This window comes from Scomber scombrus, chromosome 3, assembly GCF_963691925.1.
Source record: "Scomber scombrus chromosome 3, fScoSco1.1, whole genome shotgun sequence".
Lineage (NCBI taxonomy): Eukaryota > Metazoa > Chordata > Actinopteri > Scombriformes > Scombridae > Scomber > Scomber scombrus.
In genome coordinates, this window is record NC_084972.1 from 32,747,428 (window position 1) to 32,759,671 (window position 12,244).

The window sequence follows — 12,244 nt, forward strand, 5'->3', positions numbered from 1 at the left end:
AACTGTTACGAGGCAACCGTTACATCCACGACCGTTAGGACACACTGTTCAAACGGCTCGGTTAATTTCTAACGCAGAAAAGTAAAAACAACGTATCCGCTTTCTGTAAGATACTCAGCAAGGCTTTATTTCAAGTCTTAAAGGCCCGTCCACACCAAAAACTATAACTATGTAAAAATCGCTCTAACTCCAGTGGATGGTGGAGTCCACACCACAACTACAACAACGACATCAACAGTGTTGAAAGATATATAGTTGGGATCTGTTTCAAAATGATTTGATGAATGATAGAAACACTTACAGCCAATCAAAATCCTTCCATAAACCATACAGCATGACAAAATCTGCATTACATTTACAGTAAAACTTCAAAAAAAACCTCCAAATATCATTTTAATTATTGAAACTGACTGATTACTGATAAATGTTATTTATTTATATTTTTTTATATGCAGCTTTACTCATCTCTCAGGACAGACTGACACACTGTAAACTGGAGCAGTCCTGTACAGAAAAATAAAAAATAAAACCAGGCAGATTTCTTTACATAGGTTTTTCCCTCTTTATTATACAAAGACGCCAGAACTTTGTTCTCTATTATAATATGACAAAAATGAAAAGTTAGTAAATCTTTAGGCTTCAGGTCTGTGCTCGTACTTGTGTGTTAGTGCCACAGCTCAATAAAAGCTGCTTCAACATCTGCTGCTATCAGTCGGCTCAGTTTGGTCTGTAAATACTGAAACATCACAGCAACTAGTGTCTGAAATACTTCTGATCAACAGACTGAATCAGCACCCGCCTGTGAACCCTTTTCTGTTTATTTCTCTGTACAACATACAGCAGTAACAGCTCATCAATAGGCTATATCTACTTTTTATTCACTGTAGACACAGCTGGAGTGAACAACTGTTACAGGACGTTATAGTTCATAAGTGTGGATGGTCACATCATTATCTTTAAAGTTATTGTTATAGTTATTGCTTTTAGTGTTGACGGCCCTTATGTTTTTTTTATTAGCCATCATGAAAGAAGATATGGTAGCCTCATGTCAACTTCTCTGGGGGGTTAACGGGAAGGTTATGGGAAACATAAATAATGACATTTAGTGGCTAATTCTACATTTTTGCTCCACTTACACTTATGAATTAGTGTTAGACATCGTAGCCAAAGCATTACCACTGTTTAAACCCACTTTCAGATTTGTAAACCTTTATTCTATTCTATTCGTGAAAACAAAATAAAGGGCAATATCACAGATATTTCACCATCAAGAACACATTAGATCTGGTCTAGACCAGGTCTTCATCAAAGACTACTATACTTGGAGTTTTCAATTCTTACTAATAATAATTTAGTCCTGATTGGACAAGTCTGAATGTAGTGGTTTTTAATGCTGTGCACTACATAAAGTAAGCACTAGAGGGCAGTGCTCAGCTATAATAATACAGGTGGGAAGTGGAACTACTGAGAGGTGGACACAGTATAAATAAAGCCTGATATAATCCAGTGGTCCTGCAGGAAATATGTATATCAAATAACTTTATATAATAGGATTCAATCCTCATGCATTTATTCATTAAAAAGCAGAGTGTATTGTTTTTAGTCAATGTTCAAAGCAAATCTATCAATATACATAGAAGAAGGTAGATATACAAACAGGGATAGCATGATTGGTGATACAACCAAATAATCCCCATATTTAATCTATATAACAAAAATGCAAAAATAACTATAATGATTTTGCCTTACGTGTTAATTATAAACAGTGTGGTAAATGTATTACCTTGAATTTCATCATCAAACAGCTTTTAAAAAGCACAGATGACAAAAAAAAATCCAGAGTCTGATTGTTTTTATTGTGTTTGTGGAAGCAACAGCAGAAAAGGAGTAAAGTTAAACTGATTGACTACATCTGTAGATAAAGAGTTTATCTGATAATAGCATCAAAACCCTAAAAAATACCAACAACCAATTAATTCTTACTTAATTAAAGAGATAAAATTCTGTTTTAGATGCAAACTTCGTTACTATAAATCACAACTACATTTCAGCTATAGGACCTAAAATGATTTTCAAGGTTACAATATTTTTTGATTCTTATAATCTCACCACAGATTACATGAATATAGAAAATGATACAGTAGTCGATTACTGAATTACAGTTACAGTATTTAATTTTTGATATAAACAACTCCCAGAACTATTTCCTTTTAATATTCCTTGTTTAGATGCATAAATCATTTAATTGTTCCATTATTATAAGTAAATGTTAGTAATTACCTGCACCCTCAAACATTTAGAGACACCTGTTAAAAAATCACAACAAAACTGCAGAAACGTGTGTGTGTGTGTGTGTGTGTGTGTGTGTGTGTGTGTGTGTGTTGATGTATGTGTGTGTGTGTGTGTGTGTGTGTGTGTGTGTGTGTGTGTGTGTGTGTGTGTGTGTGTGTGTGTGTGTGTGTTTGTGTCCTCTCAGTGAGAGCTGTATCTGCTGCTATCTCTGGTCTCAGTCGTCTTTATCAGCAGTTTTGGAGCAGGTGAGCTGCTGTTACCGTGGTAATAACCATTAGTACTTTTAGTACCTAGAAAAAGATGGAAATGTAGTGAAAGAGGAAGATAAGACAAACAGGAAAACAGACACAGAAGAAAAGAAAGAAAAAGAGAGTGAGATGGACAGATATAGAAAAAGACAACACATCACTTAATCAATTCATAATTTAGTCTATAAACTGTTAAAGAGTGTCTCACAGCCTGCAGTGACGTCTTTAGTTTGCTTGTTTTGTCGGACCAACAATCCAAAACCTAAAGATTATTAATTGAGTGACAAATGACAAAGAAAAGCAGACTTTTGAGAAGATGAGAACAGACAATATTTGGGTTAAGGTTAACTATTGACACCTCTTTTACGAAAATGTTGTATTCTTGTTTTATTGAGTCTGTTTTAACCTTTTCTTTTATCTGCTGGTTTGTGTTGCCTTGCAGCCTATTCTAGTTTCAAGAAAATCATTGTAAGAATGTGCACGGACCCTGGGAAACTCTCCCTATTGTACAGAGTCAGAGCCACAAAGAAAGCTCCTGGCTGACAGTAGTCACCGCCTGTTCATTGAGTACAAGTTGCTTCCATCTGGTCACAGAGATAATCTACATAGATGCAGGACCAACAGACTGAAAACCTAAATTGTCCCTTTTACCGTTGGCTTTTTTTTAACACTATTATGTAACCCTTTGTCTTTTTTGTGTAATTTTTTTGAGTGTAGGCTGTTGTGTGTTGTTGATTGTGTTTAATGGCTGCTGGCTATGAAACGAATTGCCCCTTGGGGATAACAAAGATTAGTCTGACCAATTATTAAAATAGTTGATGATTCATTTTGTTTTTGATTGTTGAAGTTAGTCTAGTGTCAGCCAAGTATTTGACATCACTGAAAACAGAACATGTAGTTTAAATGCAAACAGCTACTGAAGTGCTGTAATTAACTCATTCATGGTCAAATATCTGAATGGAGATCTTCTAAAAATGACTTCTATGTTCTATTAAAGTGTTAGCAGTCTGTATACAATCTTATCAGAACTGTATATACATTTTAAAGTAATGTTCATCAGTGTCTCCACTCATGGAGCTGGTTTATCAGACAATATATCAGATATTCAAACTAATTCCCCACATAATAAATACAGACTTTCAACTTCATTTCAACAAAAGTAACCAACGTAGTCAAACATGAAACAGGACATACAGTAAAATACAGAGCTCTGTGTGCTGCTGGTTATGGGTTTTTTCTTCTAAATGTGCTGTGTGCTGCATCAATTAATTACATGATTAATAAATGTCCATGTTTACTTAGTTGCCCTGGTTACTATTAAAGTTGTTTACCTCGGCGTCCAAAACCAAAACATTTAAAAAAGGCTTGTATTAGATCATCTTTTTTTAATCATCTTTGTTGTTGAAAGTAGAGATAAAGCAGACAGGAAATGAGGGTTAAGATGACATGCAATTGAGGTTGAAGACCAAATTTGAGTCTATGTGTGTTCTAGACCACAAGGCCACTGTGACTCCCAAGAGGCTTAACTTTCTAAGAAAAAATTAGGCTACAAAGAAATATGAAACACTGCAATACAAACATGTACATGTGTCAATCAAATGAAGTACAGTTGAAAAGAAATCTGCTGTTTACAATTTAAGTTCATGTGCTGCCAATGCAAGAATGATGTTTATATAACTCAGTGTGAAACCAGGATGTGGTTCACCTGGCTCAGATTTGTCCTCAGTGGTGCGATCTAGCTGAGTTTGTTACTTACTGTAGTTGGAGACAGCCTGGATGTTGAGAATAGACTGATGTCCAAGTCTGCAGGACAAGAGACAGGAGGTTAGTTGGTATATTTTAGTGGAGAGACACATTAGACATCATCGTACCTTCTTCTTCTTCCTTCCTCTCACCTGTCTTCCTCTCCTTCCAGCAGCTTCCTGTAGGTGGCAATCTCAATGTCAAGAGCCAGTTTCAGGTTCATCAGGTCCTGCAGATGAACAGGGACACAGCAGAAAGGAGTTTTAGATCAATTTGATTCCACGTTACTGAACATTGGACATCTTTACATTGAGAATATTATTCCCACCGACGCTTCTTCCTCCCCTCGTCTCTCACCTGGTACTCTCGGAGCTGTCGGGCCATGTCCTGTTTGGCCCTCTGCAGAGCGTCCTCCAGGTCTCTGGTCCGGGCTTTGGCTTCTTTCACAGCCAGCTCTCCACGCTCCTCCGCCTCGGCCAGCTGGTTCTCCAGACTGCCGCGCTGAGGGGGGAACAGAAACAGGAAATCATCCATGCTGCATCACAAAAGTCTCTGTATTTTATCATGTTTATGTTTTTGTTCACTTTAAATACATTTTTTTTTAAATGTAAAGCACTTTGGGACTTTGTTTTGAGTGATATATGTATAAATAAAGTTATAATTATTGATTAAGTCAGTCTGTTTGAGAAGCAGCGGCAAAACAAGAATGTATTGTAATGTAATGTATAATATAGATAAGTATAAATGTCCTCCTGGTAATGTAGAGAAACAAGGGAGATACAATCATCTTTTAACACTTTGTGAGTATCCATACCTGCGCTTTGACGGCTTCGATCTCGCTCTGCAGCCGGCTGATCAGTCGGTTGACCTCAGCCACTTCTGCCTTCACTACGCGGAGCTCATCTCCATACTGGCTGGCCTGCACTGACATTTGGTCGAACTACAGAGAGAAGAACATCAAACATCAGCTGTAATACTGTCTCTTTGAGTTGAGAGGTGGGGCTGATATGAGGTGTGAAACAGTATTAGTTTGTTTGGCTGCACTGGAATCAGATGCACCAGGTGCTTTTACAAACTCCACCAGTAACCAGTACAGGTGTTACCAAATCAACCTGCAGGATTATGGATTAAAACTTCAACATCTTCTCTGAGTCAATACCTTGCTCTTGTACCAGGCCTCAGAATCATCTCGGCTGCGGGCTGCGATCTCCTCGTACTGAGCTTTGACCTCAGCGACGATCTGCTCCATGTTCAGACTGCGACTGTTGTCCATCTGCACCACCACACAGGTGTCTTTGATGCTGGCCTGCAGCTCACGCAGCTCCTGCTCAGGGAATAAAAGGCACAATATATCATCCTGTGTTTGAGGCCATTATAATTTATAATTTCAGACTTTACAGGACTAATTAATGGCTATAAAAAGTCAGTTTGGATGTTGTTTTGTGTTTCTGTCTTGAATAATTAAAAAGATTTGTTAAAGATGATTCAGTGACTCTAAGATGCAAAATTTCAATTTCAGTTTAGTTGTATGTTAAAGAATTGAAAACATTTTGCCATTCATTCATTCATTCATTCATTCAAGAGATGAATTAGTTCACCACAATAATAAAAAAAATAGTGTTACGTGTATGGTCAGCAATATCTGAGTCATGCAATCACAATGTTTCTAACCCAAATAAACACTGTTTGCTTATTTTTAAACGCTACATGTCCAGGCATGTTCCTGCAGTGCATTTAGTAGCTCTTTAGGGGACAATATGAATTACATTAAAGGGGTATTTTTGGTTAATCTGTATTACTAAAGCCTAAAAAGCCTGACAATAGGTAATAACAACAACAACAAATAAAACATTTCCGTTGACTGATACAGAAACATCCCTGAGGCAGCTGATGCTTGAAGTTGACACTCCACTGTGTCATATCAGAACAATGAACTGAACGTCAGTCCAGCTTTAATGGTTGTACAGGGAAATAGGTGGATACCAACATGGGTAAAAATAAGCAATTGTGTAAATAAAAAAATACCGGAAGTTGGCTGTTCTGATAAAATCATAACCATTTTTACTACCTCTACGTTTCAACGCACGAAGATGTTTTAATACCTCTTCGTAGACGTTGCGCAGGAAGTTGATTTCGTCAGTCAGAGATCCAACTTTATCCTCCAGATCTGCCTTCACCAGGTAGGCTGAGTCTACATCCTGAACACACAAGAGACAGAAATAGAGATTAAAGAGACATTTTGTGTAAAACCTGCAAGTGTGAATGAACTTTTTCAATCTTACTGTTGTAGCCTTGCTGTGTCATGCTCAGATAAAAGTTAAGACACTAACTTATGCTATGACTAACTAATGTTGAAATTTGGGGTTTTGAGAAAATAAAAGGGTGGGAACCAACACCTGTACCACAGTCAATAAGTCAGATTTCAATCAGTTTCTGATTTGGTAAATCTCCAGAGCATGTTATGTGGAAAAACTGACTCCAGCTCCTGTTCCTATGTGACGCTGACAGGGAAATTTGCCAAAGCATTTATGAGTTTTTAAAAAAAAATGCTCATGGGCATGTACAAAGACAAAGAGAGGATGAGAAAGACAGGAGACAATGGAAAAAGACAATAAAGTGGTCAATCTTACTCACCACACCTGTAATGTATGAATTAATATGACTGAATGTGTCTCTGACCTTCTTTAGGATAACAAAGTCATTCTCCATGTTGTTTCTCTTGTTAATCTCCTCCTCGTACCTGAAGCAGAGACAGAGACAGAGACAGAGCTTCATAACACAAATATTACATACTTCAGATATATTCAGATATTACAGATGTAAGGTGTCATAATTTACTTGTGCTTGTAGTCCTCCACCAGGCCCTGCATGTTCCGCAGTTCCCCGTCCAGTTTGGTCTTGTCGTTGTTGACCAGGTCCATCTGGCGCCTCAGACCCGCCATGTAGGCCTCAAACAGGGGCTCCACGTTGGATCGACCTACTCCCTGACCCTGCATCAGGTCCAGTTTTGTCTCGAGCATCTTATTCTGCTGCTCCAAGAAACGCACCTGGGTGAGGGAGGCAGGGAAGAATAAGTAAGACACCACAGTTAGAGGGTTTTCGTACTCTCTAACTCATCCTCTGACAGCCTTATTGGATGTTTTAACATTATACATCTGATTTGTGTTTAATGTTTGTTTGGTAAACAAATTTCTAAAAAAAATCTCTGCCTCTCGGAGCCCTACCAAATGTTTGACTTTCCTCCCCACTACTTTGCTTATGGCTGGCATGTTAAAACATTGAGGCAAATGTCAAACTTACTTGGTAATAAAGCTGTCTCTGATTCTGATGCTAAGATCCTGTATTATTTACTCATCAAATAAAACATAAAACAAAATCTGCCACTTTCTGTCTTTGACAAAAGTTCCATTTGTACTCGGAAGTCGAAAATTTCAACTGGAACGCCCCCTGAACTCGTATTTCTGACTTGAAAGGTCGAATGAACCTCACCAGCCTCGACATCAAAATCTAAGATAGTAGGCCCGTGCATCAACAATGTGAAATTTGTAGTAATATCCTGTTTATTAGCAGTTCTGTCTTATTTGTGTCTCATTAAATCAGTCGTACACACAACAATGTCCAAATTCTATCTGTGGATGTGTTGCCCATATACGGCGAAAGGCGTTTTTAGTAACTGGTATTAGTTCTAGTTAACCTAGAGCTAGAGCTGGTTTTCTGACTTCTTTAACTGGAATGATTCAAACTTGGATATGACGTCATTCCCAGCTCTGACTTCCAACTTTCGAGGTAAATGGAACGCAGTGTTAATCAAAGAAGAAGTTGGGAGTGAAAGGATGCAAGTTGTGCTGACGTGACAACATTGTACATTTGACCTTTTGTCTTGTCAGTCACTGCTGTATTCGTTTAATAAAACAAAGGGGAGAAATGGCATCATTCCAGCAGATAAGCAGCTCAACATCAACACCTGACTGGACTCCAGGTCCGGATCCGCACAGCTCATGTTTCCTGCCGGCGGCCGGGTATATCCACCTCCCATTATACCTCCCAACACAAAGCCTGTGTTCAGTTCGGAGCAGAATAATCTCCCTCGGAGACACAACCACACCATGTCTGACCTGATTCATCAGGTTACAACACCACTCAATGGGACGGAAATGGGGCAGATAGCTTAAATATCCAGTGGCCCAAAACCAGGATTCAGGGTTTAAATGGCTGTTTAAATCCCAGATGCATTCAGTGACCTTTTGGCTCTTTTTTAAAGGTTTTAAGTCTCTTGTTTTTATCAGCAGTTCAGGTCTAAGTGTGAGTGTCTTCTGCAACAGCCAGTATCAGTAAATGCTATTACATCCCCAGAGATCTTGGGTCATTGACCTCCTAAAACAGCCTACGAGAAATAAAACTTTGCCTGCCTGTTGCATTGGACTAATGATTTCTCTGCATGAGGGCTCAAGCTCGTTAATGTTTCAGTGCTTTTGGGGTCAGGTGGGGTCAGGTGGGGTTGGATTACACTGTTAAATGCAGGGTCAGATTATTAATCAGTTGACTTGACTCTGGCTTTTATTGGCTTTATCATGTCGTTATGCATGGCTGCAGAGTAGGAGAGGTGGCCTTACTCCCCACTTTCTAAAGATGAAACAAATTGACCAAATGGGAAAATCTGAGAGTGTGTATGAATGAAAAAAAAGTTCCTTTCTTGCATTTCGCCAATCCTTGCACCAAAGAGATATTACTGAACAAGCAAACCTCTCCTAGATTTTAACGAGCTCTTCCTGCAACTAAGAGCTCTTGTGACCTCAACAAGAGCAAACAAGGACTCTTTTGTGAGTTACCCATTAGCTGGAAAGTCACATCAACCATCTCTGGCAGGTTTTGAATATTTTGTCGATTTGGTGGGAACATTTTTTCGGCAAAACTACCAGTTTTTTGGATTAAGTACTTTTTTATTTTGTTGCTTTACTGACAACCCTGCAAGATATTTCAACACTTTTTGATAAATAAAATCCAGATCAAGCAGTCCTTTTGTGACCAATCTTCGGGTGCCAAATCACAAAGTAACCCCATTTGTTTGGGGTACTTTGACTGTAACTGAATGATTTCTAGCTAACTAGTTTTCTCCAGGCAGTATAAATGGAAGGAAGTGAAATATAAAGAAGAAACATGTGCAATTCTCTTCTGCAATTTGCCCTAACAAAGTGCTGTAATCTTGCATGACAAGAATCATGTCATAAATATACTGCAGATACTATCAGTATGTGTTTGACTTCTTTGTGTTGCATTTGATTTAAATCAGCACCCAGAAAGCTTAAAAAGAGGTTAATTTTCTACATTTGGACAAACAGGTCTCCATCACTCTGTGCCTCAAGAGTATCTCTGCTGATGTGAGAAGCCAACAATGCCTCTATTGTGAGAGTGTGTTACCTACTCCGTGAGAAAGCGGAGATGTTCCCTGAGTAGGGTATCAATGTCTGACATTATCACAGAGTCAGTCACTCCTTCTGTGGGAAATGTGTACAGCCTGTGTTCTTCAGGAACCTCAACACAACCATTATTAACAGCTAGTATTTTTGCTATCTACCCCACACCTTTAAAATGTGTTTTAAATATATGAATACAATGTAAAGTTAATAGAGTCAGTATATGTGAACAATTGAGATATTATTGGGATATTTTGCAGGTTCATTAAGATAAGCTTGTGTTCTTAAGTTTAGATAAGCCAAGTTTGCTTTTGCTAATGTAACATCAATATTGGAAATTATGTTTTATTTACAACCAGTCAATAATGCACAGACTATGTTTGCTAGTGCGGTTTTTTAGCTGGGTCTAAACAGTTCCTGAGAGAGTGTGTCGTCTATCAATCACTATCACTGCAGTTTCAATTGGCATCATGTTGGATGTCTTTGATAGAGGATTCAAAATCACAGAATTACTAAACCAAGATGTAAACTAAAGAAATCCTGGTTTAATGTCTATGTCTAATTTGGTGTAATGGCTCCCGCAATGAAAGGACAATGTTGTCAGTTACCAAATTACCCACACACAGTGTAACAGCAATGTTGTAACATGTTAAACTTACCAAAAATGAAGGTATGTTGCTTGGCTGATCATGTATTGGATGATTAGTAGTGCAAATGTTTTTACAGTGTTTTCGGAACATGGTGTTATAAACCTCATAAATGAATGCAACTTTATACAATGACTGTTTCCCAAATACAAAGGTGACATCTTTAAATCGCCTCTTTTGTCTGACCAACACCTGAAGGTAATCAACGACATAAAACAGAGAAAAGCAACAAATCCACACATTTTATAGTCTGTAACAAGATAATATGAAAAATGAATTGATTCATTTTCATCAAATTATCAAAATAGCAGATATTTTATTTTTTAACTCAAACTGCTTCATCTCTGGTCTCTTTACCTTATCTATGAAGGTTGCGAAGCGGTTGTTGAGACTCTTGATCTGCTCCTTCTCGTGGGCTCGGTTCATGGACAGGCTGGGGTCGATCTCCAGGTTGAGGGGGGCCAGCAGGCTCTTGTTAACAGACAGGGACGCCAGCGGGGCGCCGAGGCCGTGGTGATGCCCGTTGGTGCCCGCATACAGAGAGCTGCTGCTCAGGGAGATGCCACTGAAACCCCCCTGAACTGGACCAAAACCACTCAGCCTCCTCGACCCACTGCTGCTCCGGACAGAGTTACTGGAGCTGATTCGCTTGGTACGACTCAGACTCATGGTGGAGAGAGAAGAAGGGGTGCAGAGATGAAAGGAGGGAATGTAGAAAATAGAAGAAAATGTAGTGGAAAGAGTGAGATATGGGTAGAAGAAGGAGAGATTAGTGAAACAACAGAGAAATTAAAAAGCAGTTTGAAAGCAGATTGTGAAAAGCAGGCTGAGCTGAGCAGGGAGTCAATGACAGAGAAGCAAAGTGAGCAGGTGCGTGTCCGATCACAGTGAGGTGTGTCAGGTGGGTTTTAAACCTCCACAGGGGGCGAGTCAGAGGAGGAGGAGAGGCACTGTGGTGTCAAATATCCAGTGTGTCAGACTTTCAGGGACAATGTGGATGAAATAAGTCAGTTACAAGGTGCTACTGGACAAAAAAAGTCACCTTTTACAACCCAAAAAAGTAACTTCTAATCTTTAACGTCCCCCAATAAAATATTTGCAACTTCTTTAGAGACCTGTCCAAACACTGTGGATTCTGTGGAGCAGTGGTGGGAAGTTACATTTACTCACATAGTGTACTTAAGATCAATTTTGAGATTTCTTTTTGCAGATAATACCTGTTGCTTTATTTGTATAACAATTTCCATCCAAGAAATGCAGCTCAAAGTGCCTTACAACAAAAGAAATGCATTATGACATGCATTAAGTGTTTCAAATGTAAAAGACATAAAAAGAACATAAAAGCATGTAAAAAACAAAACAAAAAAACAACAACACCAATGTAACATCAGATGGAAAATAAAACCCACTTGATAACATTAATAAAAAATAAGATGAAATTAAGCAAAAATGCATTATAGTACTTCAGTGGTGATAATTTTAGACTTAATAAGTGGTGCCTCAGTGTCTAAAGCCATAAGCAAACAGAACCTCCCTTTTCATCAATAGACACAGACTCTCCGCCGGTCCTAGCCTGACATGTTTTAAAACATATGAAAATACACTTTGAATTCAAGAAAATAGGGAAACAGCTTACTTCAGGTATTTAACAGTTAGAAACAGTATATAAACACTTAATAACGGTTTATAATGCATTATAATGTAGTTTTAAGCAGATATAAATGTATTTGTCAACAACTATAATTCCTCCTGTGGGAACCCAAACCTGGATGCTGCTGTATAAACAGATAATGGGTGATAATATAGTAAAATACAGTTGTAATTATATTATAATTAATGAATTATAAAATATGTTTTTATAGGGGAAGCTGCATGATTTAGGACAGATACTGTATACACA

General features: G+C 38.3%; 1 protein-coding gene across 1 annotated transcript; it reads right to left on the reverse strand.

Moving 5' to 3' along the window:
- Positions 1 to 2,472: 2,472 nt before the first annotated feature.
- On the reverse strand, positions 2,473 to 11,013 carry si:dkey-222f2.1 (keratin, type II cytoskeletal 8). The gene is made up of 10 exons (XM_062444116.1): positions 10,702 to 11,013; positions 7,122 to 7,330; positions 6,963 to 7,023; positions 6,386 to 6,481; positions 5,443 to 5,607; positions 5,098 to 5,223; positions 4,641 to 4,784; positions 4,436 to 4,512; positions 4,297 to 4,343; positions 2,473 to 2,582 (listed from the first exon to the last, which is right to left on the reverse strand). The coding sequence occupies exons 1-10, from the start codon at positions 11,011 to 11,013 to the stop codon at positions 2,473 to 2,475; spliced, it is 1,347 nt and encodes a 448-aa protein (XP_062300100.1).
- Between the last annotated feature and the right edge of the window lie 1,231 nt (positions 11,014 to 12,244).